This window comes from Amblyraja radiata, chromosome 8 (genome assembly GCF_010909765.2).
Source record: "Amblyraja radiata isolate CabotCenter1 chromosome 8, sAmbRad1.1.pri, whole genome shotgun sequence".
Lineage (NCBI taxonomy): Eukaryota > Metazoa > Chordata > Chondrichthyes > Rajiformes > Rajidae > Amblyraja > Amblyraja radiata.
Genome location: NC_045963.1, coordinates 43,406,576 through 43,434,493, shown reverse-complemented (window position 1 = coordinate 43,434,493; position 27,918 = coordinate 43,406,576). Strand labels below are relative to the sequence as shown.

The 27,918-nt window shown below is 46.3% G+C and overlaps 1 protein-coding gene across 3 annotated transcripts in view; it reads left to right on the top strand.

Moving 5' to 3' along the window:
- The window catches only part of prkn (parkin RBR E3 ubiquitin protein ligase), an 833,127-nt gene extending 805,517 nt beyond the window's left edge, over positions 1–27,610 (top strand). For 2 of the 3 annotated variants that reach the window (XM_033025722.1, XM_033025723.1), the window contains exons 10-12: positions 76–162; positions 21,129–21,246; positions 24,278–27,609. In XM_033025722.1, the coding sequence (XP_032881613.1) occupies positions 76–162; positions 21,129–21,246; positions 24,278–24,387 (315 nt within the window). In that variant the 3' untranslated portion in view covers positions 24,388–27,609. Of the gene's footprint in view, positions 1–75; positions 163–21,128; positions 21,247–24,277 lie in introns of all 3 variants that reach the window. The other variant, XM_033025724.1, reaches the window with a different exon arrangement.
- The last annotated feature ends 308 nt before the right edge of the window (positions 27,611–27,918 follow it).

Here is a 27,918-nt window from a genome sequence, read left to right as displayed (position 1 = left end):
TAAGCCAGCAGAAACTAGTTCAATGTTTCTCCACTTTGCTGCCTGCTCCTTCACACTTTATACTTTGCCTTTCAGTTTGTTTTCTGTCGTGAGTGCAAGGAGGAGTTCCACGAGGGTAGGTGCTGCGGAATCCACGATACAGCCGCTGCTGTGAGCCAGCAGGTGAGAGAGCAGCTTTATCAACGCATTTACAAAAGCTTCCTGATACTGTAACTGCAGAGAGACGCCCAGCAATATAGGAATAGCTCTATTGCTGAGTGAAACTCTGAATATGATGCAAAAAAACACAAAGTGCTGGAATAACTAAATTCATATGTTCATAAGTTATAGGAGCAAAATTAGGCCATTCGTCCCATCAAGTCTACTCTGCCATTCAATCATGGCTGATTTATCTTTCAACCCCATTCTCCTGCCTTCTCCCCATAATCTCTGACACCTCAGCACATCAGGCAGCATTGATGGAGGGAAAGGTTAGACAAGACATCAGGTCAGGACCCTTCTTCAGTCTGAGGGAGGAGAACGTTGGAAGAGAAGTGGAGGCTGGGCAAAGCCTGACAAGTGATGGATGGATACATGGCTGGGTAGGCAAGGGCAAGAGATGAAAAGGAGACAAAAGCTAGTGGAATGAGGAGAGAAGATCCAAGAAATGGATGAGGGAAAGGGTTGGGGTGGGGAAGGGGAAAGGGGAGGTGGGTTGATAGTTATCTACCTAAAACTTGAAGAATTGAATGTTCATACCTTTGGATTGTAAGCTACCAAAGCAGAAAATGAGGAGCCGTCCCTCCAGTTTGCAAGTGGCTTCACTCAGGCAACGGAAGTGGCCCAGGACAGAAATGCCAGTATGTCAATGGGAAGGGGAGTTAAAATGGTTAGCAACCATCTAAATACGATGGATATGCTTATGTAATAGAGCCCTGCATTGTTTTCTAATCGTGGGAATGAGCAGGTGGAAATCATCCATAGAAATATGGGCCGAAGGGCCTGTTTCCGTGCTGTATAATTCTATGATTCTACTCTATTAACTGATTGAGCTGTTGGCCATGTATATAGTGTGTGAAGAGTTGATAGTCTCTCTGGGCTTATTTTTGTTGTAGAGGCGAGTGTTGAGTTAACATCAATCCCCTCATGCCTTTATCACACTCACCTGTAGATCACACCCTTGCCCCACTCCAGAGCCAACTGCATCATTTTAAGGGGAGCCAAGTAATTCTCCCCTGTCTCCTGATCATTTTGATGATCACAGTTACAGAGCAAATGATAGTATAACTATAAAGTAGGAAAGAACAGCAGATGCTGGTTTAAACCGAAGATAGACACAAAATGCTGAAGTAACTCAGCGGGTCAGACAGCATCTCTGGAGATCAGTTCTCGACTCAAAATGTCACCCATTCCTTCTCTCCAGAAATGCTGCCTGTCCCACTGAGTTACTCCAGCATTTTGTGTCTATCTATAGTCTAGCCTTGCAGCTCTGCTGATCCTGCACTGTCTGTGTGGAGTTTGCATGTTCTCCCCATTACCGTGTGGACTTTCCCTGAGTGCTCCGGTTACCTCCTGCATCCCAAAGATGTGCAGGTGGGTAGATTATTTTGGCCTCTGTGAATTGCCCCAAGATGAGTGACTGAGTGTGTGGGGAGGGGGAATTAATGACAATGTTGGGAGTATTAATCATGAGCTAAATGTAAGATTAGTGTCATTGGGCGGTTGATGGTCAACACAGACTTGGTGGGCCAAAGGTCCTAAGTTCATGTTCCATTATCCTATGACACCATGTTTCCGAGTTTGATGTTTGATGCTTGATGAAAATCACCCATGATATTTTTGACATTGCAGCAGTGATCAAACTTTTAAAGTGTTCGATGGTCATAATTACTTGGTGCTGGGATGATGTGAGACTGAAAGAATCCTGATTGTTTTCACTGCATTCTTCAGTCACTCAGGTTGAGAACTTCCTGGATCTGATCCAAGTGGAGTTCCACAGACAACAAATCTTAATTGTTCAGAGACTCAGGGAATTGTTCCAACTCCATTCCTGTCTTTGCTAGGGCACATTTCTGAGGAGAGAAATGTGCAGATTATTGGAAAGCTGTCAGCTGTGACAGTGTTAGCAAGCGATTGGGAACAAGAGGAGCAGTGGAGTTCTCTTTGGTCTCCAGCCAAGAAAGAATCCCCAACCAACATCATTAAAATTATTTGTTGAAACTTGCTGCATGCAAATCAAATGTCACAATTTCCTCCATCGCCACACTGATTACACTTAATTGCCTCCAAAGTGCTTTGAGACACCCTGAAGTTGTGGAAGTTGCTTTTAGTAAAACAAGAAAAGATGAGGTACGAAGGTAAGCCAAGCCAAGAATATAAATAGACAATAGACAATAGGTGCAGGAGTAGGCCATTCGGCCCTTCGAGCCAGCACCGCCATTCAATGTGATCATGGCTGATCATCCCCAATCAGTACCCCGTTCCTGCCTTCTCCCCATATCCCCTGACTCCACAATTTTTAAGAGCCCTATCTAGCTCTCTCTTGAAAGCATCCAGAGAACCTGCCTCCATCGCCCTCTGAGGCAGAGAATTCCACAGACTCACCACTCTCTGTGAGGAAAAGTGTTTCCTCATCTCCGTTCTAAATGGCTTACTCCTTATTCTTAAACTGTGGCCCCTGGTTCTGGACTCCCTCAACATCGGGAACATGTTTCCTGCCTCTAGCGTGTCCAAACCCTTAACAATCTTATATGTTTCAATGAGATATCCTCTCATCCTTCTAAACTCCAGAATGTACAAGCCCAGCTGCTCCATTCTCTCAGCATATGATAGTCCCGCCATCCCGGGAATTAACCTTGTAAACCTATGCTGCACTCCCTCAATAGCAAGAATGTCCTTCCTCAAATTAGGGGACCAAATCTGCACACAATACTCCAGGTGTGGTCTCACTAGGGCTCTGTACAACTGCAGAAGGACCTCTTTGCTCCTATATTCGATTCCTCTTGTTATAAAGGCCAACATGCCATTCGCTTTCTTCACTGCCTGCTGTACCCACAAGGGTTGACACTGCAACGGCAGTAGCGAGAGTGAGAGCGAGAATCTGTTTCAACAGTTTGCTTACTTTCATAGACTGATGTACAAGGACCCCCAGATCCCGTTGTACTTCTCTTTTCCCAACTTGATGTCATTTAGATAGTTAACTGCCTTCCTGTTTTTGCTACCAAAGTGGATAACCTCACATTTATCCACATTAAACTTCAACTGCCATGCATCTGCCCACTCCCCCAACCTGTCCAAGTCACCCTGCATTCTCATAGCATCCTCCCGCTGAGAGTAGGGGAAAGGAGAGGGAGGGAGAGGTGAGGGAGGGAGTGGGGGAGGGTAGGAGGAGAGGGGAAAGAATAGGGAGGGTGAAGAGGCCTGCCGTGGGACGAGCCCCGGGGCTGTAGCTGGGCCCGGGCTTTGGGGCTCCGAGGAGCGGACACAGACACGGACTGGGCCCTGAGCATGGCTCCGGGCCCTGGGTTGGGGTTCGAGCCGGTGCGGGGTCCGGGAGCTGCTGCTCCGGGCCCGTGGGGAGGGAGGGAGGGGGACCCAGGGAAAGGACTAGGCCGCACCCTCGGCCTCTCCCTCCCCCTCCCACGGCTCCAGGCCGCTCGGCCCGTCCAGCCCGACAGTCCCAACCTCAAGTACAACTTAATCACCGACGTGGTGGAGCAAACGGGACAGCGGTGGTTTACATCAAAATCCTGGGGAGGTGAGGAGGGAGTCTGGGGGGATTGAGGGAGGAGGGGGTAGAGAGGGAGAGGGAGGGGAAAGTGGGGGAGGGAAAATGGTGGAGGAGGGGGGAATAGAGGGATGGGGGGGAATGGGGGGAGGTAGGGAGTGGGGGGGAGGAGGGCAGTGGGGCAGGTGAGGAGGGTGAGTGGGGGGTGGGATAGGGGGAGATGAGTGGGGGAGGAGGAGGATAGAGGGAGAGGAGGGGGTAGAGAGGGGAGAGAGGTTATGGAGGGAGGGAGGGAATGACTGAGGGTAGGGGCTAGGAGAGGGAGGGAGAGGTGAGGGGGTGAGTGGGGGAGGGGAGGAGGAGAGGGGAAAGAAGAGGGACGGTGAAGAGGAGGGGGCAGGATTGCTGGGGGTTGAGGGTGAATGGAGGAGGATAGGGGTAGGAAGAGGGCTGGCGAGGTAATGGAAGAGGGGAGGGGGAAGAGAGAGGAGGGGAGGAGAGGGGGTGAGGGGAGGAAGTAGAGGAGGGTTGGTGGAGGGTAGGGAGAGGGAGGATAATGGAGGATGGGGAATAGGGGACTGCAGAAGGAGAGTGAGATGCGTTCACATTGATCTTATATTTTACAAGTTATTGCCATTTTAAACTTTAAAAACGTCGCAGTCGCGCTCCCACTTGCCAGCCGCGCTCCCACTTGCCAGCCGCGCCTGCTCAGTTAGGTGAGTGCTACTGGGGGAATATTGCATTGGGGGAACGGGACCGAACGGGCCCACTTGGTCTAGTATTTTTTAAATGTTGCCTCCATCTGCACTTCACGCTGCCTTTTTACAGCACCCAAAGTAATCAAAGACTTAGAAACAGAAAAACTGCAGATGCTGGTTAATACACAAAAGGACAGAAAGTGCTGGAGTAATTCAGCAGATCAGCCACAACTCTGGAGGACATGGATAGGTGACATTTCGGGTTGAGACCCTTCTTCTGACTGAAGTAAGGTCTTGATCCGAAACATCACTTATTCATGTTCTCCAGAAATGGTGCCTGACCTGCTGAATTACTCCAGCACTTTCTGTCCTTTTGGATAATCAAAGACTTGTCGCACCCGTTCATTCCATCTTCTCGCTGCTCCTTTTCGGTGGGAGCTGCAGCAACTTGAAGGTGCACACCACCAGACTCGGGAACAGCTTTTTCCCTTGGGTTATCAGGCTTCTGAATAGTCCTTCCACAAACTACGGTACTGCCCGAATCACCTCTACCTCATTATGGCCATAAGACTTTCTCTATGGAACTAGTGTGCTACAATGCTGAGAACCATAATCTGCACTCTGTATCTTCCTCTTTGCTCTACCTATTGTAGTCGAGTATGGCTTGATTATATTTAGGTGTAGTATTATCTGATCTGTTTAGATAGCATGCAAAACATGTTTTTTACTGTACCTCAGTATGCATGACAATAATAAACCTAAATCTTTATGAAATAATTTAAATCCCAGTTTGGGAAATTGTATCCCAGTTTGAACAAAAGAGACTTGCAAGCCTTAGTCTGTAGCTTTGTATATTGTAGTCCCACAAGCCTTTCCACCATTCAATAAGATCTTGGTCCGTGCTGATTCAAGTAGGCTAGGACTTTATTCCTTGGAGCATAGGAGGGTAAGGGTTGATCTCATAGAGGTACACATGGAATAATGAGAGGAATGGATAGGGTAAATACAGAGTCTTTTACTCAGGGTAGGAAAATCAAGAACTAGAGGGCATAAGTTTAGGGTGAGAGGGGAACGACTTGATAGGAACTCGAGGGGCAACTTTTCATACAGATGGGTAAATGGAACGAGCTGCCAGAAGAGGTACTCGAGGCCGGTACAATTACAGGTACATGAATAGGAAAAGATTAGAGGGATATGGGTCAGATGCAACCAAATTGGACTAGCTTCCATGGGGTAATTTGGTCAGCATGGACGAGTTGGGCCGAAGGGTCTGTTTCCATGCTGATCGATTTTAAGGGTCTAGGCCTGGAGCTAAGTAGCCCTGATGAAATCTAAACCAGGCAATGGCGAGAGGACTATGTACCATTTGATAACACCGCCAACCACAACTTCATGGCTTGGCTGATGAGTGGACTGCTTCTGTGGTAATGATCCAGATGGCTTGGTGCTGCTCTTTGTGAATGGGGCATAGCTGGGCAATTTCTCACATAACAGGGTACACTTTTAAAACTATCGTACTCAAGATTAACCAAACTGTCAAATATATAAGCTCAAAAGTGATAGGGCTAAATTTTAAAGGAGACTAGACCAAGTGCAGACCTGTTGGGTCTGTTTCCCCAACGGCGTTTGCGGGGGGGGGGGCTGCGGCATCAAACTCACATTAACCACCCCCCAAACACACAGGTGGGGGGAGGGGGGGTGAGAAGAGGGGAGGGAGGGGAGAGGAGGAGGAGGAAACGGGACAGATTTGGGAGGGAAAGGAGAGCGGGGTAGGGGGTGAGAGAGGGGGATGGGGAGAGAGATGTGGGGAAGGGGGAGGTAGGGGAGGAGGGAGGGAGGGGGAGAGGGGTGGGGGGAGAGAGAGGAAAGAGTGGGGAGGGAGAGTGGAGGGTGAAGGGGGAGAGGTGGAAGAGTGGGGAGGGAGGAGGAGAGGGGTAGGGGGAGTGATGGAAGAGGGACAGAGGGGTAGGAGGAAGGGGGCGGGTGGAGAGAGGGAAGGGGGTGGCGTAGAGAGGGAAGGGGGGTGGGGGAGAGAGGGATGGGTGGGAGAGGGAGAGGGGTGAGGAGAGGGAAACATAGAACCATAGAAATTAAGTCAAGTAGGCCATTCGGCCCTTCGAGCCTGCACCACCATTCAATATGATCGTGGCTGATCATCCAACTCAGTATCCTGTACCTGCCTTCTCTCCATACCCCCTGATCCCTTTAGCCACAAGGGCCACATCTAACTACCTCTTAAACATAGCCAATGAACTGGCCTCAACTACCTTCTGTGGCAGAGAATTCTAGAGATTCACCACTCTCTGTGTGAAATTTTTTTTTCTCATCTCTGTCCTAAAGGATTTCCCCCTTATCTTTAAACTGTGACCCCTTGTTCTGGACTTCCCCAACATCTGGAACAATCTTCCTGCATCTAGCCTGTCCAACCCCTTAAGAATTTTGTACGTTTCTATAAGATCCGCCCTCAATCTTCTAAATTCTAGCGTGTACAAGCCGAGCCTATCCAGTCTTTCTTCATATGAAAGTCCTGACATCCCAGGAATCAGTCTGGTGAACCTTCTCTGTATGGCAACAATGTCTTTGAGCATTGGGCATAGTGACATCACACAATGGAACGTTCACCAGTGGCTGGGGCTGTGGCTGCTTCTATGGGTGAGAAGCCAGTTTTTTTTTAAATATTGGGGGGGGAGAAGGATTTGATTAAAAATGTGTACATTTGATTAAAAATGCGGATACTTTGAAAGAAAAGTGAAATCTCTACCGAAATGGAAAAGATGTCGGCGATTCTGCGTCTGGTTTCGGCGTAGCAAGGAATCAAAGGAAGAAAGGCTGCCGACAGCCGTCCATGTAAATGGATCCATTCTGATTGGACATCTGCGAGCATTGGGCATTGTGACATCACACGATGGAACAAATCAAAAGGGAGAAAGGCAGCCGGACGGACAGCAGGCGGCAGCCGCAGACTTTTAGATAGATAGATAGATAGATAGATAGATAGATAGATAGATAGATAGATAGATAGATAGATAGATAGATAGATAGATAGATAGATAGATAGATAGATAGATAGATAGATAGATAGATAGATAGATAGATAGATAGATAGATAGATAGATAGATAGATAGATAGATAGATAGATAGCTAGATAGATAGATAGATAGATAGATAGATAGATAGATAGATAGACAGGGCAAGTCTTTTTACACAGAGGATAGTGGATGCCTGGAACATGTTGTTGGGGGTGGTGGTGGGGGCAGCTTTAATAGTGGCATTTAAGAGACTTTTGGATAGAAACATAGAAACATAGAAATTAGGTGCAGGAGTAGGCCATTCGGCCCTTCGAGCCTGCACCGCCATTCAATTTGATCATGGCTGATCATCCAACTCAGTATCCCGTACCTGCCTTCTCTCCATACCCTCTGATCCCCTTAGCCACAAGGGCCACATCTAACTCCCTCTTAAATATAGCCAATGAACTGGCCTCGACTACCCTCTGTGGCAGGGAGTTCCAGAGATTCACCACTCTCTGTATGAAAAAAGTTCTTCTCATCTCGGTTTTAAAGGATTTCCCCCTTATCCTTAAGCTGTGACCCCTTGTCCTGGACTTCCCCAACATCGGGAGCAATCTTCCTGCATCTAGCCTGTCCAACCCCTTAAGAATTTTGTAAGTTTCTATAAGATCCCCTCTCAATCTCCTAAATTCTAGAGAGTATAAACCAAGCCTATCCAGTCTTTCTTCATAAGACAGTCCTGACATCCCAGGAATCAGTCTGGTGAACCTTCTCTGCACTCCCTCTATGGCAATAATGTCCTTCCTCAGATTTGGAGACCAAAACTGTACGCAATACTCCAGGTGTGGTCTCACCAAGACCCTGTACAACTGCAGTAGAACCTCCCTGCTCCTATACTCAAATCCTTTTGCTATGAAAGCTAACATACCATTCGCTTTCTTCACTGCCTGCTGCACCTGCATGCCCACTTTCAATGACTGGTGTACCATGACACCCAGGTCTCGCTGCATCTCCCCTTTTCCTAGTCGGCCACCATTTAGATAATAGTCTGCTTTCCTGTTTTTGCCACCAAAATGGATAACCTCACATTTATCCACATTATACTGCATCTGCCAAACATTTGCCCACTCACCCAGCCTATCCAAGTCACCTTGCAGTCTCCTAGCATCCTCCTCACAGCTAACACTGCCCCCCAGCTTAGTGTCATCCGCAAACTTGGAGATATTGCCTTCAATTCCCTCATCCAGATCATTAATATATATTGTAAATAGCTGGGGTCCCAGCACTGAGCCTTGCGGTACCCCACTAGTCACTGCCTGCCATTGTGAAAAGGACCCGTTTACTCCTACTCTTTGCTTCCTGTTTGCCAGCCAGTTCTCTATCCACATCAATACTGAACCCCCAATGCCGTGTGCTTTAAGTTTGTAAACTAATCTCTTATGTGGGGCCTTGTCGAAAGCCTTCTGGAAGTCCAGATACACCACATCCACTGGTTCTCCCCTATCCACGCTACTAGTTACATCCTCGAAAAATTCTATAAGATTTGTCAGACATGATTTACCTTTTGTAAATCCATGCTGACTTTGTCCAATGATTTCACCACTTTCCAAATGTGCTGCTATCCCATCTTTAATAACTGACTCTAGCAGTTTCCCCACTACCGATGTTAGACTAACTGGTCTGTAATTCCCCGTTTTCTCTCTCCCTCCCTTCTTAAAAAGTGGGGTTACGTTTGCTACCCGCCAATCCTCAGGAACTACTCCAGAATCTAAAGAGTTTTGAAAGATTATTACTAATGCATCCACTATTTCTTGAGCTACTTCCTTAAGTACTCTGGGATGCAGCCTATCTGGCCCTGGGGATTTATCGGCCTTTAATCCATTTAATTTACCTAACACCACTTCCCGGCTAACCTGGATTTCACTCAATTCCTCCAACTCCTTTGACCCGCGGTCCCCTGCTATTTCCGGCAGATTATTTATGTCTTCCTTAGTGAAGACGGAACCAAAGTAGTTATTCAATTGGTCCGCCATATCCTTGTTCCCCATGATCAACTCACCTGTTTCTGACTGCAAGGGACCTACATTTGTTTTAACTAATCTCTTTCTTTTCACATGTCTATAAAAACTTTTGCAGTCAGTTTTTATGTTCCCTGCCAGTTTTCTTTCATAATCTATTTTTCCTTTCCTAATTAAGCCCTTTGTCCACCTCTGCTGGTCTCTGAATTTCTCCCAGTCCTCCGGTATGCTGCTTTTTCTGGCTAATTTGTACGCATCATCCTTCGCTTTGATACTATCCCTGATTTCCCTTGTTATCCACGGATGCACTACCTTCCCTGATTTATTCTTTTGCCAAACTGGGATGAACAATTTTTGTAGTTCATCCATGCAGTCTTTAAATGTCTTCCATTGCATATCCACCGTCAACCCTTTTAGAATTAATTGCCAGTCAATCTTGGCCAATTCACGTCTCATACCCTCAAAGTTACCTTTCTTTAAGTTCAGAACCATTGTTTCTGAATTAACAATGTCACTCTCCATCCTAATGAAGAACTCAACCATATTATGGTCACTCTTGCCCAAGGGGGCACGTACAACAAGACTGCTAACTAACCCTTCCTCATTACTCAATACCCAGTCTAAAATAGCCTGCTCTCTCGTTGGTTCCTCTACAGGTTGATTTAGATAACTATCCCGCATACATTCCAAGAAATCCTCTTCCTCAGCACCCCTGCCAATTTGATTCAACCAATCTATATGTAGATTGAAGTCACCCATTATAACGGTTTTGCCTTTGTCGCACGCATTTCTAATTTCCTGTTTGATACCATCTCCAACTTCACTACTACTGTTAGGTGGCCTGTACACAACACCCACCAGCGTTTTCTGCCCCTTAGTATTTCGCAGCTCTACCCATACCGATTCCACATCCTGCAAACTAATGTCCTTCCTTTCCATTGCGTTAATCTCCTCTCTAATCAGCAACGCTACCCCACCTCCTTTTCCTTTCTCTCTATCCCTCCTGAATATTGAATATACCTGGATGCTCAGCTCCCAGCCTTGGTCACCCTGGAGCCATGTCTCTGTGATCCCAACTATATCATAGTCATTAATAGCTATCTGCACATTCAACTCATCCACCTTATTACGAATGCTCCTTGCATTGAGACACAAAGCCTTCAGGCTTGTTTTTACAACACTCTTACCCCTTATACAATTTTGTTGAAAAGTGGCCCTTTTTGATTTTTGCCCTGGATTTTCTGGCCTGCCACTTTTACTTTTCACCTTGCTACCTATTGCTTCTACCCTCATTTTACACCCCTCTGTCTCTACGCTCACACATTTAAGAAACCCTTTCCCTTTAACTCCATCCTCCACTAGCCCATTCGACACCCCACCCCCCTTATTCAGTTTAAAACCACCCGTGTAGCAGTGGCAAACCTGCCTGCCAGAATGCTGGTCCCACACCTGTTAAGATGCAATCCGTCCCTTTTGTACAGTTCCCCCTTACCCCAAAACAGATCCCAGTGATCTAAGAATCTAAATCCCTGCCCCGTGCACCAGTTCCTCAGCCACACGTTCAGGTCCCGTATCTCCCTGTTCCTGCTCTCGCCAGCACGAGGAACTGGAAGCAAACCGGAGATAACAACCCTGGAGGTCCTGCTTTTCAGCATTTTTCCGAGCTCTCTAAAGTCACGCTGCAGAATATTCATCCCCTTCTTTCCGACATCGTTTGTGCCGAAATGCACTACCACTTCCGGATGTTCACCTTCGCCCTTGAGGATTTTCTGCACTCTGTCCGTGACATCCTGGATCCTGGCACCAGGAAGGCAGCACACCATCCTCGCATCCCGTCTGTTGCCGCAGAAACCCCTGTCCGTACCTCTCACAATGGAGTCTCCCACTAAAATGGCGTTGCCTGCCTTAGGCCTTTTTGGTTTTGGCTCAACAGCCCTATTCGCATCACAAGCCAGTCCGCCGCCCAGTGTAAACACCTCTTCTGTCCCGACAGCTTCTAAGTGGGTGAACCTGTTCACAAGAGGTACAACACCCGGGGGCACACAGATATGGAGGAAAATGGATTATATGTACATAGGCTGATGAGTTTAACTTGGGATCACATCCAGCAGAGACATGGTGGGCAGAATGGCCTGTTTTTATGATGTACTGTTCTTTGTTATTTTTTATCGGTGGTTTGTTGATACTGTGACAATGAGCACGGTAACGTTTGCTAATAGTGGGGAGATTTCTCTTATCAATTTGCTCTATCTGTTTCTCTTTATTCCTCTTTATCAGTTTGGATCAACTTGCCGACCTGGCTGGATGCAGGCATAGATATGTTATCAGGGCAGGCAGAGAGCAAAGGTAGAATTAGCGAGTGAGTCAGATGGACTACACCCACCAGCTGCCTCGAATGCCTTTGGCAATCGTGTTGAAATAATCACAGCCCTTTCCCTTCGACTTGTTGCTTTTTCAATCTCTGGATAAGGCCTTCACTTTATGTATAATAAAAAGGAACTGCAGATGCTGGTTTATACCAAAGATAGAAGCAAAGTGCTGGAGTAACTCAGCAGGTCAGGCAGCATTTCTGAAGAAAATAGATAGGTGACGTTTCGGGTCGGGACCCTTCTTCGAGACTGATTGTAGTTAATGTTCTACTTTACGTTTCCTGGTCTAGGAGAACTTTACATCTAAAAAAAGTGTTGTGAGCATTTCCCACTTTCTACCTTGTTATATGTGCCTCGCTATAAGCGAGTTCAGTATTCCAAAAAACGGCAGGACTCATGGGATTTGTCAAAGGTCATTCGTGATAAAGAAAAAGCGAACAAAACGCTGTATAAACCGTGTATAAACTATTCTACCAATGATTTAATTTAGAATTCTGTCAACTCAATAGCTTCCTTTCTTGTTCTGCTGTTCACACAATACTTGCACAGTCCCATTTCTAGTTCAGTTTATTAATCTGTAATTATAAGATATTCAAAAAGTCAAATAATTTGTTATTTTAATTTACTCCTTAATGTGTTTGCTACTCGAATAAGAAAGTATTACTTGTGTTTGAAACATTTTCTTATCTTTATTCATAATTTACGTGTAAAAATATATCTAATCTGAGGCAGGCAGCGAATGTATCAGTGTGATGTGGGCTGATGCTTTATCTACAGGCGAATGTACCGTTAAGGCAGGGGTCGGCAACCTATGGCCCACGTGCCGGAACCAGCCCGTAACCCAAAATCATCTGGCCCGCAGGCATAATTGTTTAGTGACTAGAATGTTGTTCTTGCCTTCAGTGGGACCTTGCCCAGAGTTGTCCCAGTGCTCGGGCAAGGCAGCTCTCCGGGACGGTTTTGACTGGGATGGCTTTACAATGTGAAGTTCACTGTGCTTGAGTTATTGATCAGAGTGAACACACGCTCCTGTGGACACGTCTCACTGTGGAGTCTGTCACAGATGGATCAATCACCTGAACCAATGGCCGTGGATCTACCAGCGTGTGTTCTTTCTGAACTGACTGCAGAATGAACCATTAACAGAGCCACTCTGCTGCCGGATTCTAAGTTGTCCCTGCCTTCCCTGTGGAATCCTCCTCGTCCCCATCAGATGCCGAGTTCCCAGAGCCCTGGTTAAACGCGGCCGGTCACGGTTAAGTCTGTGAAACCGGTCCCATTAGAGACTGCGGGCAGGATTAACGAAAGAAAGGACCAATTCGCCTATTTTAGCGGGAGGCTGTTCGTGAGGAGTGTGAGAGAGAGAGTGGAGGAGTGTGGGGCAAGATGTAAATGATGGACCCACAAGGGTTGACACTGCAACGGCAGTAGCGAGAGTGAGATGCGAGAATCTGTTTCAACAGTTTGTTTATTTTCAGCTGAGTTAAAGAAATGAAACACAAGGCGACCTGAATGACCACCGCACTTACTGCCGATGTCCTACACACTGTAATTGATAAAGTTGCATTACTATACAGTAAAGGAGTGAACAAATGCAAATATATCACAGAAAACTGTAAAAGTTTGTTTGCCGAAGTTCTTACCAGGCACACCAATAACTGCAAAGAGTTGGGTCCCATTCTCACACGGGAGGGTTGGTCCCCCAATGCAATATTCCACCTCTCCACCAATTCATCACTTACGCATAGCCCCCAACTGCGCAGGCGCGGCTGACGGGTTCCCGTTGTGACGCCCCTGATTCACTCAGCCACGGCTTGTGTACTCACAGTTCACTCAGCCACGGCTTGTGGACTCACAGTTCACTCAGCCACGGCTTGTGGACTCACAGTTCACTCAGCCACGGCTTGTGGACTCACAGTTCACACAGCCACGGCTTGTGGACTCACAGTTCACTCAGCCACGGCTTGTGGACTCACAGTTCACTCACCCACGGCTTGTGGACTCACAGTTCACTCACTCACGGCTTGTGGACTCACAATTCACTCACTCACGGCTTGTGGACTCACAGTTCACTCACTCACAGTTCATTCACTCACGGCTTGTGGACTCACAGTTCACTCATTCATAGTTCACTCATTCATAGTTCACTCACTCAAGGCTTGTGGACACACAGTTCATTAACTCATGGCTTGTGGACTCACAGTTCACTCAGCCATGGCTTGTGGACTCACAGTTCACTCAGCCATGGCTTGTGGACTCACAGTTCACTCAGCCATGGTTTGTGGACTCACAGTTCACTCAGCCACGGCTTGTGGACTCACAGTTCACTCACTCACAGCTTGTGGCTCACAGTTCCCACACTCACGGCTTGTGGACTCACAGTTCACTTAGCCACGGCTTGAAGACTCACAGTTCACTCAGCCACGGTTTATGGACTCACAGTTCACTCAGCCACAGCTTATGGACTCACAGTTCACTCAGCCACGGCTTGTGGACTCACAGTTCACTCACTCATGGCTTGTGGACACATAGTTCAGTCACTCACGGCTTGTGGACTCACTGTTCACTCACTCACGGCTTGTGGACTCACAGTTTAGTCACTCACAGCTTGTGGACTCACAGTTCATTCACTCACGGCTTGTGGACTCACAATTCACTCACTCACGGCTTGTGGACTCACAGTTCACTCACTCACAGTTCACTCACTCACAGTTCACTCACTCACGGCTTGTGGACTCACAGTTCACTCACAGTTCACTCACTGAAGGCTTGTGGACTCACAGTTCACTCACTCATGGCTTCTGGACTCACAGTTCACTCAGCCATGGTTTGTGGACTCACAGTTCACTCAGCCATGGCTTGTGGACTCACAGTTCACTCACACGGGAGGGTTGGTCCCCCAATGCAATATTCCACTTCTCCACCAATTCATCACTAACGCATAGCCCCCAACTGCGCAGGCGCGGCTGACGGGTTCCCATTGTGACGCCCCTGATTCACTCAGCCACGGCTTGCGTACTCACAGTTCACTCAGCCACGGCTTGTGGACTCACAGTTCACTCAGCCGCAGCTTGTGAACTCACAGTTCACTCAGCCACGGCGTGTGAACTCACAGTTCACTCAGCCACGGCGTGTGGACTCACAGTTCACTCAGCCACGGCTTGTGGACTCACAGTTCACTCACTCACGGCTTGTGGACTCACAGTTCACTTAGCCACGGCTTGAGGACTCACAGTTCACTCAGCCACGGCTTATGGAATCACAGTTCACTCAGCCGCAGCTTGTGGACTCACAGTTCACTCAGCCACGGCTTGTGGACTCACAGTTCACTCACTCATGGCTTGTGGACACACAGTTCAGTCACTCACGGCTTGTGGACTCACAGTTCAGTCACTCACGGCTTGTGAACTCACAGTTCAGTCACTCAAGGCTTGTGGACCTCTGGACTCAGGCTCGACTTACGGATTCAGCGAGACTTCCGGACTCAAGCGTGACTTCCGGACTTAGCACGACTTCCGGACTCAGCGTGACTTCCGGACTCAGCGCGACTTCCGGACTCAGCACAACTTCCGGACTCAGCACGGCTTGTGGACTCACAGTTCAGTCACTCACGGCTTGTGGACTCACAGTTCAGTCACTCACGGCTTGTGGACTCACAGTTCATTCACTCACGGCTTGTGGACTCATAGTTCAGTCACTCACGGCTTGTGGACTCACAGTTCACTCATCACGGCTTGTGGACTCACAGTTCTGGACTGAACTCTCACTCACGACTTCCAGGCTGACTGACTCATGCCCGGCCTCCGGGGCTTTATTCTCTTCGCCGCCGGAAGGGGCGTTATCTTCTTGATGACTTGAGAAGACCAATCTGCTCATCTCACGATCTTTTAAACCTTCATAACTTTTGTAATATTCCACCGATCGGAACAAAACCTGGCGCGCTTGGAGCACAGAAGAACGGTGAGTAAGGTGGGGAACAAAATCCTAGCGATATAGGGCACCGTTTTTGCGCAAATTTAAAAGCAACGCAAACCAGAAGTGGTCAAGATGAGAATTTTAGTAATAGTATAGATACCAGTGTCTCAAACTATCTGCTTTGTTCAGTAGACATAATATTGCTTATAGCAATATTATGTCTACTGAACATAGCAGTTAGTTTGAGACACTGCTATAACAGTTATATGCTCTGAAGCATAAAGCAATAAAACACCAAAGCATAAGCAATAAAACCAACAAAATCATTGTAGTTTTGTACAAATGAACCATAAATACACCTAGTAAAGAGTTTTGAAAGCAGCATTTTCTTACATCGAAGAAGCAAAACTGGAAAATACGGATGAACGCAGGTCTGTATACATGCAGAAACTCAGCTGGCGAGAATGTTTATTGCGAATGACCTATGACCTGGGCATGTGCAGTTGAAATACTGAACTCGCTTATACAAGGAGCTCTTCAATTCTCACTCCCAAGCAAAACTGAAATCACATACCCTGTGGTGTCATCTGAAGCAGCTCGCTAGTAAAGCTTAAGTTACAAAAGGGGAAAATAAAACTATAGAAAAGTTGCACTACAGCAACTACTGTTACTGTTGAAGGTACAGAATTACTGTAAACAGATACTTAATTAACAGAGAAAGGTAATGATAAGTGCCACGTTTACTTATCACGTTCAAATCAACTGTATGTAATTCTAATAATTACAAACACCGAACTGATTGATAGCAATATCTGTAGCCAGAAGCAACATACACACGCCCATACTCTCCTGTCTAATATAATACCTAGCAGATTTATAATGCCTTAAATGTTTCCAAGGGTTATGGTCAAGCATGTAAAACAAAACACACCTGGCTGCAGTCAGTGACTCAAAGACTCCCATTTGGATAAGGTTGTCCTTGAAGGTGTGCCTCTGATAAAACAATGATCATGGGTGGACCCTCACAAAGTTGCCGTCATTTTACAATCGAGCCAGATCTCAGGCCCAGTTTAGCTGTTTATTGCATTGAGATCTTGTGGCACAAATTGAAAAAGCCTGACATTCCCCTCACAAGCAGAAATTCATTTGCTCACTATTGACTTATTTCCTCTTTCTGGAACCTTTGCTCTGTTGGACATACTAAAAGGCAATTGCAATAATTTTGGTTAATTCCTGACTGATTTGTATTGCTTGCTTGGATTCCGCAGGGATTTTGGTGCTTTGTGGACTTGCAAGCAGTAGTATATAGAACATAGAACAGTACAGGACATGAGCAGGCCATTCGGCCCATAGTATGTGCCGAACATGATGCCAAAATCAACTTTTATTTGCCTGCACATAATCCATATCCCTCCATTCAATTCCATTTAAGGAAGCTGCACAAACTATTTAGGTATAGGTTTAGGTTTATTATTGTTACATGGTAAGTGTAAGCTTTGGTTTTGCATGCTATCCAAACAGATCAGATATACTATACATAAATACAATCAAGCCAAACTCAAGTACAATAGGTAGAGCAAAGGGGAAGATACAACATTCAGATATAGTTCTCAGCATTGTAGTGTATCAGTTCTGTTTGCTTCGGAATGAGTTTAGAAGGTACCACAGCTGGGGGGATGACCTGAAGAGGCTCTTCCTGAAGTTCGTTGAGGAACAGTGCTTGAGTCTGAAGAAGGGTCAAGACACTGTAATCACACCTGTCCATGTTCTCCTGGGATGCTGCCTGACCCGCTGAGTTAATCCAGCAGTTTGGGACTTCCCCTGCCTTCAGTCTCAGTTATAACATTATCTCATGCTCCTCATCCCATTCTTCTCCCTATAACTTGTTGCGGAATGACTATTCACTTGCAACTTTGCCATTTTATCAGTCCTCCAGATGAAGCTTGGCTCATAGATACAGCATGAAAACAGGCCCTTTGGCTGACGGAGTCCATGTGAACCATTGATCACCTGTTCACACTAGCTCTATGATATCCCACTTTCTCATCCTCTCCTTACACACTGGGCATAATTTTACAGAGGTCAGTTAACCTACAAACCCGCACGTTCTTTACCTCCCCCCTCGACTCCATTCAAGGACCCAAGCAGTCGTTCCAGGTGTGACAGAGGTTCACCTGCATCTCCTCCAACCTCATCTATTGCATCCGCTGCTCTAGATGTCAGCTGATCTACATCGGTGAGACCAAGCGTAGGCTTGGCGATCGTTTCGCCGAACACCTCCGCACGGTCCGCTTTAACCAACCTGATCTCCTGGTGGCTCAGCACTTCAACTCCCCCTCCCATTCCGTATCCGACCACTCTGTCCTGGGCCGCCTCCATGACCAGAGTGAGCACCACCGTAAATTGGAGGAACAACACCTGATATTCCGCTTGGGCAGTCTGCACCCTAGTGGTATAAACATTGAATTCTCCCAATTCCGTTAGCCCTTGCTGTCTCCTCCCCTTCCTAGCTCTCCCTCAGCCATCGGGCTCCTCCTCCTCCTTTTTTCTTTCTTCTCCCCGCCCCCACCCTCCATGAGTCTGAAGAAGGGATTCGGCCCGAAACGTTGCCTATTTCCTTCGCTCCATAGATGCTGCTGCACCCGCTGAGTTTCTCCAGCACTTTTGTCTACCTTTGTAGGAGGAAACCAAGGCACCCAGAAGGAAACTACATGGTCACTGGGAGAACATTGGATAGGAAAGGTGAGGGTCGTGGGCCAAATGCAGGCAAATGGGACTGGCTTAGATGGGATATTTTGAGCGGATTGGACAAGTTGGCTCAAAGGGATTGTTAACACACTGTCTGTCTCTATGAACTTCTAGTAACACATCCGACTCTAATATAAAACCTGACTGTTCCAATGTCTAAGGTAGACAAAAGTGCTGGAGAAACTCAGCGGGTGCGGCAGCATCTATGGAGCGAACAAAATAGGCAATGTTTCGGGCCGGAACCCTTCTTCAGACCAATGTCTGTTCGAATGTCTATATCACTGCCAAACTCAGCCTCTCCCTGACTTGAATCTGCTTTTAAAACCCTTATCCATGTCCACGTTCAAAAGCAGCTTTGTCCCATCAACTATCAGGCTCTCGAAACACACAGCACAATCCTAACCACAACCCTGCCTCGGCAAACAACTATCATGGACTTTGTTTTGGTTGCACTACGTATTCTGGTTTGCACACTATTCTGGTTACCAAGTGTTACTAATCATTTATTGCATTATTGATTGTTGTATATTTATTTGCAGTATTATTGTGTTAATGTGCCTGTAAAGCTGCAGCGAATAAGAATTTCATTGTTCCATTATTAGTACATATGACAATTAAACCCTCTTGACTCTTGCGTCATCAGCAGTCCAGAGGTCTCTTGGCTGGCTGCCCTTACTCCACCTTACCTAAACATGAGCTCAACCTCCAATCTACTGTCGTTATACTAACCTCACTGCCCAGCAATAACCACCTGCTTCAGCAACACCTAAACTCTGCAGACTTTATCTCTGCTTTCAAATCTCTCCCACATTACTCTTTCCCATCCTCTACCCTCCAAGATTTCAGCACTTCTGCAACTCTGACCATATGCTCATCCTCAATTTTAATTCCTCTTCCATTGGGGTCCACGCCTTCAAACTATTAATCTCCAAAATTCCAGGGTCATCACCTAATCCCTCCCTCATGATCCAAGTCTTAGATCATAAGTTTTAGATCGTTTACCAAGGGTAGGGGAATCAAGAGCCAGGGGTCATAGATTTAAAGTGAGAGAGAAAAGATTTAATAGGGACCTGAGGGGCAACTTCATCACACAGAGGGTGGTGGGTATATGGAACGCACTGCCAGAAGAGGTAGTTGAGACAGGTACTATAACAACATTTAAAGGACAGGTGTCAGGAGAAGGCAGGAGAATGGGGTTAGGAGGGAGAGATAGTTCAGCCATGGAGGAGTAGACTTGATGGACCGAATGGCCTAATTCTGCTCCTATTACTTATGACCTTATGACATTTGGACAGGGACATAGACAAGAAAGGTTTAGAGGGATATAGGCCAAACATGGGCAAATAGAACTAGCAGAGACAGCATCTTGGTCGACACGTTGGGCCGAAGGGCCTATTTCTGTGCTGTATGTCTCTATGACTATTATTGGTACATTTCCTTTAGTAACTCGGTGTCAATTCATTAAAGAGCCTGGCGCAACTTTAAAGTTTGAAGTGTTATGCAAATGCAACATAGGCCAAATAGATTTAAGATTCCTGTTTAACTAAAATTAGATTCTGAAGGCGAAAGCTGGAAAAAAAGACACAAAGTGCTGGAGTAACTCAATGGGTCAGGCAACATCCGTGGAGAATATGGGTAGGTGACAGAAACCAACATCTACAGTTCCATGTTTCTGTCAAGGCAGTATTTTAACTTGTGATCTTCTGGCTCTAATCACAAGCCTCTGCGATCACTATTTCATAGGACTACACAACAAGAGCCCATGGATCTGGCTGCTCTCTTCCAGAAACATATTAGAGTTTCACCAATTCTAAGACCTACTCTGATCCCAAGATGAATGTATATCATCAAATTAATTCAAATGTTGAGTTCCTCTCTGGAGCAGACCCAGCCAATCACCATGACTAGCCTCAAATGTTTAGTTTAGTTTAGAGATACAGCATGGAATCAGGTCCTTCGGCCCACAGGATCCACACTGATCATTGATTACCAGTTCACACTAGTTCTATGTTATCCCACTTCCCATTCATTCCTTACACAATAGGGGCAATTTTACAGAGGCCAATAACCTACAAACCCATATGTCTTTGGGATGTGGGAGGAAACCAGAGCACCCAGAGGAAACCCAGGCAGTCACAGGGAAAATATGTAAGCTCCACAAAGACAGCACCCGGGGTCAAGATCGAACCTGGGTCACTGCTGCAGTGAGGCAGCAGCACTACCAGCTGAGCCGCCGTGCTGCCCTAATTCCTCTGGGTCATCACCATTGGATGAAGGTCCCGGGACTCCTTGTTGAACAGCACCGTAACTTCACTACTCTGAATGCAACAGGGCAAGAAGGGTCACTGTCTCATTCTTAAATGCAATAAATGTCGACCAGTGCAGCGAAGCACAAATCACAAAGAGGATTCATATCAACAATGGGTTAAGATGGCCAGTAGCCAAATTGCTTGCTGATTGGGCTCATCAATGAATAGAGGGCCTTTGATCAAGGTACCAGTGGGTGACTGGTTCCCATGGAACTATAGACCCTGCAAGCAGTCGGTGCCTTCAGGACAGGAGCAGAAAATAAATCAGTTTCATGTTTTTTTTTCTTAATGCACGAACAAATTTGAGGATTGAATGCAGTGGTATAATGACTTATTTATTCTCTCATTTGTAGCATTTCGTTGTCAACGAACAAGCTGCCCAACGAGCGCGTTGGGAAGAGGCTTCAAGGCAAACCATCAAGGAAACAACCAACCCTTGTCCAAAGTGCCAAGTACCAGTGGAGAAAAACGGTTTATCTGACAAACTTTCTGACTTAATAATAGTGCAACCTTATACATTGACACGAAATATCAGCTACAGAAATAAGAGTACTGCAAAAACATATTAAGAAACTTTATATAGTCATAGAGCTATTCAGCGCAAAAACAGACCCTTCGGCCCATCGTGTTCATGCCAACAAAGTTGAGCGACAGATCATCCCATTTGCCAGCATTTGGCCCATAGCCCTCTTCTAAACCCTTCCTATCCATATATTTATGCAAATGGATTTTCAAAGTCATCATCATATCACATCTATAGCTTCCTATGGAGCCCATTCCAGTTATAGTCTACCCCACAGCGAAAATGTTTCCCCTGAGGTTCCTCTTAAATCTCTCCCCTCTCAATTTATCTATGCCCTCGGGTTTTAGAGTCCTCTACATTGGGAGCGTTCACTTTATCCATGCCCCTCACGATCTTGTACACCTCAGCCTCCTACGCTCCAAAGACAATGTCCCAGCCTATCATAATTACCTGCCGTCCAAGACACCAAAATAGTAGCCCACCTGAAATGCCAAATATATTTTGTATCTATGCATTACGATGGTACAGTGGCGCAGCTGGTGGAGTTGCTGCCTCACAGTGCCAGAGACACGGACTCAATCCTGACCTTGGGTGCTATCTACACATTCTCACTGTAACCGCGTGGATTTCCTCCAGGTGCTCAGGTTTCCTCCCACATCCCAAAGATGTGCGAGTTTATAGGTTAATTACCCTCTGTAAATGGTCCCTGGTGTGTAGGGAGTGGATGTGAAAGTGGATTAACATAGACCTGGTGTGAACGGATGATCGATAGATAGTTGGCGTGAACTCGATAGGCCAAAGGACCTGTTTCCATGCTGCATTTTCAAACTAAACCCCTTCTCCTGCCTTTAACATTGAGAACCAAATGTGAAATCTATTATTATAAACATGAATGAAACTGATGAACTCATGATGCAAAGGGAAATCGATCTGAAGTTGGGATTAGGGCGCATTGTTGAAATGGAACTGGACATTTGCCATTTGTAAGATTTGCCTATGTAACTTCACCCATTCATGCTGCCTTCCTGGGATTTCTGCAAGTTTTACTGTTGGAGGTTGGAAATGGTCATGGAAATTCTTCTCTGACCTCTTATTCTACTTCTCAACCTCACTGACTTCAGGTTGTTGTTGCCAAAACAGAAATATGTTGCACTTGAAGTTAGTTATGTCCTTCAGTAGATTCATTAATTCCCTCGCTGTTCTTTACATGGAAAGCAAAACACCAGTCTGCTGTTGCTTCTCTCTCTGCAAAGAACCCAGGGACAGGATGAAACTGCTCCTTACCTCAAGGGTCTTCTGCCATTCTGCTAAATCATGGCTGCATGATATATTAATTGTATATAGAACAGTACAGCACAGGAACAGGCCCTTCAGCTCACAATGTCCACGCCAAATAAAATGCCAGGTTAAACTAATCTCCACCTCCTATAACATGATCCATATCCCTCTATTCCCTCCATATCCATGTACCCGTCTAAAAGTCTCCTAAATGCCACATCTCCTGCCTTGGGGTTTTCCTCTTGAGGTTTTTCATTGACCCAGCCTCAAGGAGAAAGAGTCCTTATTTCCACTACCTTTTGTGCAAAGTGGTGTTTTCTGAAATCAAGCAATATCCCAGCAGCGAGTATCCCAGCCGCAAACACGCGTCTGACTACGTATAAATCACACCCACATAATTACAGGCAGATAAAATTTAAAGGTAACTGGTTATAGTTATAACATACAGAGTTAAGCTAAATGGCTACTACAATTAGTAAATTTTACTTATGGGAAAATGGTGCCATTGTGTTACAAGTACCCAATTTGTTCACTTGTGTCCTTCAGGTAAACAAGTCTGCCACTCCCTGCCAGTGTGCCAGGCACAATTACATTGGCACTCAATGATCTCAGAGGTAGTTTAACAAGGATTCCTTTGTAGTAACCCAAGGCAAGACAAGGCAGTCTCACCCAGTTAGCCCTGTAAACCCTTCCTCAACTCTTTCCTTAGACATTAATACATTAGGATTTGCATCACAATGTGGAAATCGGCTGAAATATTCACTCTGTCCTACCTTGTCCCTGGTCTTTGACTGAAAGACCCACCCTTGGTGCCATCAAATGACGCTTGTTCACCAATGCTCAGTTTCACTTATCTCCAGACTTAGGCACAACATTGAACTCACATGGACATGGAACCTGAATGCCCAGAGGAGAGGCAAGGGTTGAAGAATGGAGCTCTATCCCTGCTGATCAGTAGGGATGCGAGAGAAGCAAACGAGTGTCACTTCAAAGCATCCATGGCAGGAATTCCACAGAGAAGCATCCCTAAAGCACCCATCTCCAGCTGCTCCCTGCCTCCTGTCTCCCTTGTGGGAATGTCCAACACAGGAGCCCAGCAACGGTTCACTCCCACCCTGCGGCTCTCAACTTTCACATTGAAAGATATAACACCGAGTCCACGCCGATCATCGATCATCCGTTCACACTAGTTCTATATTATCCCACTCGCATCCACTCCCAACACACAAAGGACAATTTACAGAGGCCAAATAACCTACTAACCCGCACGTCTTTGGGATGTGGGAGGAAACCAGCGAACCCAGAGGAAACCCTCGCAGTCACAGAGGAAATGCGTAAACTCCACACAAACAGGAACCAAGGTCCAGATTTAATCTGGGTCTTTGGCGCCATGCAGCAGAAACTCTACCAGCTGCACCTCTGTGCCACCCAGTTTCTAAATGAATTTCCACTGACTATGGAGACAACCCATACAGGCAGCAAGAGAAGCGATCAAAAGCAAACGTATTTCAGAATTCTGGTGTTGAATCTCACACCTTTATTATTGCACATTGCATTCACAAACCGCACAGTCCTCAGATGCCAAGGAAAGGAAAATCTGTCCTGACTATCTGCTGTCATTAACATTACTGAGTTATTTAAATTTAATTGGCATTTCCAGTACTTGCCCCACATTCCTGATGATGTTTTTCCTTGTGACAGGAGGCTGCATGCACATGAAATGCCCCAGGACTTCCTGCCAGTTTCAGTGGTGCTGGCTGTGCAGACAAGAGTGGAATCGCGACTGCATGGGTGACCACTGGTTCGAGTAAGCTGCACCGCAAAGGAAGAGGCCAAACGAACACAGAGACTCAGGAATCTGCTTAGATTTCGTCAGAGACCAGAGACAGTTGGATTTCAGCCCTTTCGTGTGTCGGTATTCAAGACTATTTTCATTATTCAGGTAGAGGGCACAGCTTTAATTTGAGAGTCGTAAAGTTTAAAGGAGATGTGTGAGGCAAGTCTTTCATGCAGAGAGTGGTGAGTGTCTGGAACGTGCTGCCAACTGTAGTACTTTTGGTTCCAGTACTAGTTACACTTAGAACAAAGAACAGTGTAGCACAGGAACAGGCCCTTCAACCCCCTATGTCTAGTTTAGTTTGTAATTGCAGATCCACTTTTGAGACCAGCAGCGGAGTGGCGCCTGGCTTATGCCAATTTAACCTGCATGTCTGCCTGCAGATGGTCTATAACCATAAATTCTCTGTCTGTCCATGTGTTTGTACAAATGCCCTTTAAACACTACTTTCATATCCACATCCACCTCTTCTCTGATTGTGTTCCAGGCACTGACCTTGGATGCTGCCTGTGTGAAGTTTGCACGTTCTACCTGTGACCGCATGGGTTTCCTCCGGGTGCACCGGTTTCCTCCCACATCCCAAAGACATGCGGGTTTGTAAGTTAATTGGCCTCTGTAAAATTGCCCTAATGTGTAGGGAGTGGATGAGAAAGAGGGGATAACATAGAACTAGTGTGAATGGGTGATTGATGGTCATCGTTGGTGGGCTAACAGGCCTGTTCCCACGCTTTATCTCTAAACCAAACTAAATCAACTCTCCATTGTGACAGGGATGGGTAGGTGGGAATGATCGTTAATGGGGGAAGGGCAGCAGGCTGCTGTCACCGTGTCATGCCACTGTGGGCTGGATGTAATTGCACCTGGACTTTGCCACTGTTGTAAAGTGCTTGTAATATGTTGAGAATATTGTCATTCTTGCTCGGTGGTGTCAACTGCTTCTTCATGCTTCTTAAACGGGTTTCTTAAATTAACACGCTATATTATCGAACCGGTTTGTTGGTTGATTATTGCAAATAAATGGTACATGGAACAACATTTCATCATTTTCCTTTTGAAATGTTTGGCTCATTCATTTCTTGACTTTAAAAAGAACACTGAGACATCATAGAATGGCCACAGTCTGTGCTGACATCTGCAACCACCCGTGATGACTCTCCGCACTGGTCCTAGTGCAGGATCAACTATCATCTGATCTAATCACCCTACTCTTTAAAATCTCTTTTCCTCGTAAATATATCACTATTTCAAGCTGTACTAACATGCTGTACCTTTCTCTTTGCTCCGCTTTTTTTTGTTATCTTGTCTTTGTTGTCCTGATTGTATTCTTGTGTAGTATTATTTGATTTGATTGGACAGCATGCAAACAAAACCTTTCTTGGTACACACGACTGATAAACACAAACCTAAACACCATTTGCTTCAAGGAAAACCCCATCATTCCAGTCTCCAAAAATAGTAAAGTGACCCATCTCCATGACTTCAAAGTGACCCAGTAGTTCTAACATTGATCACAATGAAGTGCTTGATAGACTAGTACTGGCCCACATCTGCGCCAGTTTCACGATCAATCTAGACTCCTGGCAATTCGCATTCAGGGAAATAAGTGTACGAAATATGCCATCTCCCTTGCACCACATTCAGCTCTGAATCACCTTGACAATAAGAACACCTATGTTAGGATACTATTCATTGACTGCAGCTCAGCCTGCAACATCACAATAATGAGCTCATCCATAAATTTTGGGACCTTGGCCTTGGCATCGCCACCTGCAACTGGTTTCTGGACCTCCTGACTGGCAGACCTCAACCAGTTAGAAATGGTCATAACGTTTCCTCTACCCTGCCACTCAACACCAGTTCCCCTCAGGGTTGTGTGCTCCCTGTACACCCGTGACTGTGTGGCCCAAGTACAATGCCAACTTGATCGTTTACCAGTGAGCGTTCTATTAGTTGTTTTGCACTTCTTACCGTGCGTTCGGCCAGGCCGTTGGACTGCGGGTACTCGGGGCTGCTGGTGGTGTGATGAAAGTCCCAGCGTGTCGCAAAATACTTGAAGAGCTGACTGGAGAATTGAGTTCCATTGTCTGAGAGAAGCTGGAGGGGTGTTCCTTGGACAGAGAAGTGGCGAGTGAGTTTTTGAATGGCCATGGCTGAGGTCGGGCTGCTGAGCAGGTCTACCACGAGTGCGGCAATAACGAATGAAGTGGTTTTTCTTCTTGCAGTAGTGGCAAGTTTTGCTGAAAGCGAGGCGTTGCTCACGAAATTTAGGGTGTGAGCCGCCGCATTTACCACAGTTATGGATCAGTGGGTCGGTTCCCCTCCCTGGGGCTGTTGGTGGTTGTCGAGGGGCTGTTGGTGGTTGTCGTGGGGACCTATAGAGGCATGGACATCAGAGGCAGAGTGTGGTCCCTGTCCCAGGGATTTGGTATGAGTGTGACTGAACTCCGCAACACGACAGGCACGTTCAGCTTTAGCTAGTGTGAGCTCCACATCCCGGAGTAGTTCATTTCTCACCTTGTCATTCAGGATGCCATATACGAGTCTACCGCGGATGAGTACGTCGCGGTCCTGGAAGTGGCATCTTGCAGCGATGCTCTTCAGGGCACCGATGTAGGATTCGTCTCGCCCTCGTGTTGACTACGGGAAAAGAATTTGTGGTGCTCCATGATAACGTTGATGCGAAGTTGGCACAGTTTTCGGAACTTTCGGAGGAGGCAGGTGGGGTTTCTGATGGACTCTGCCGGGGTCACAACATGGGTTACCTCATCGGTATGTTCTGGGGCGTAATTAAAGTCCTGTACCTGCAGGGCAGCCTCTGTGCCCGCTACATTGAGGAGAATTGATGCAACGGTGTGAGGAGCAGCACCCGGGTGGGCAGCTTCAATGAAAATTCCGAATTCCACCTCGAAGATGCGCCAACGTTCGGCAAGATTACTGTCAAATATCAGAGGATCGGGTTTGCGAAATTACCCATCCATAGTAACAGAGCGATGGTCCATTGTAAAAAAATAAACTAAAATAATTTCAGGCAAAAGAGTTGGAGAAGTAGTTCAAAACTCCTGACACCATGTTTGTTATTGATCCACTACGACAACATGGTAAAACATAGGTCTTTATTCCATTCAGAAATACAGAGCATTTAAGTTGCACAGCCGTGCTCATGAAGCTCAGCAAACATTCTGCCAGCTGGCCATCAGCATTAGTGTAGTACCGTAATACCATGTAATGGGTGGCTTGAATATTTGTGTAGTGGAGATTATAAATGGCATGGATTAATAAAGGTTAATCTACTACATATGTTGTAAAATATACTTGGCTAATAAAGTTAGTATGAGTATATACTGTATATGACAGATCACTTTGAATCTATCGTGTATCGTAGTTCAGAGATATAGCATGGAAACAGGCCCTTCGGCCCACCGTCCATGCTCACCACCCGTTCATACTAGCTCTACATTATCCCACTTTTGCATTAAGGACAAAGGACAAAGGACATTTATTGTCA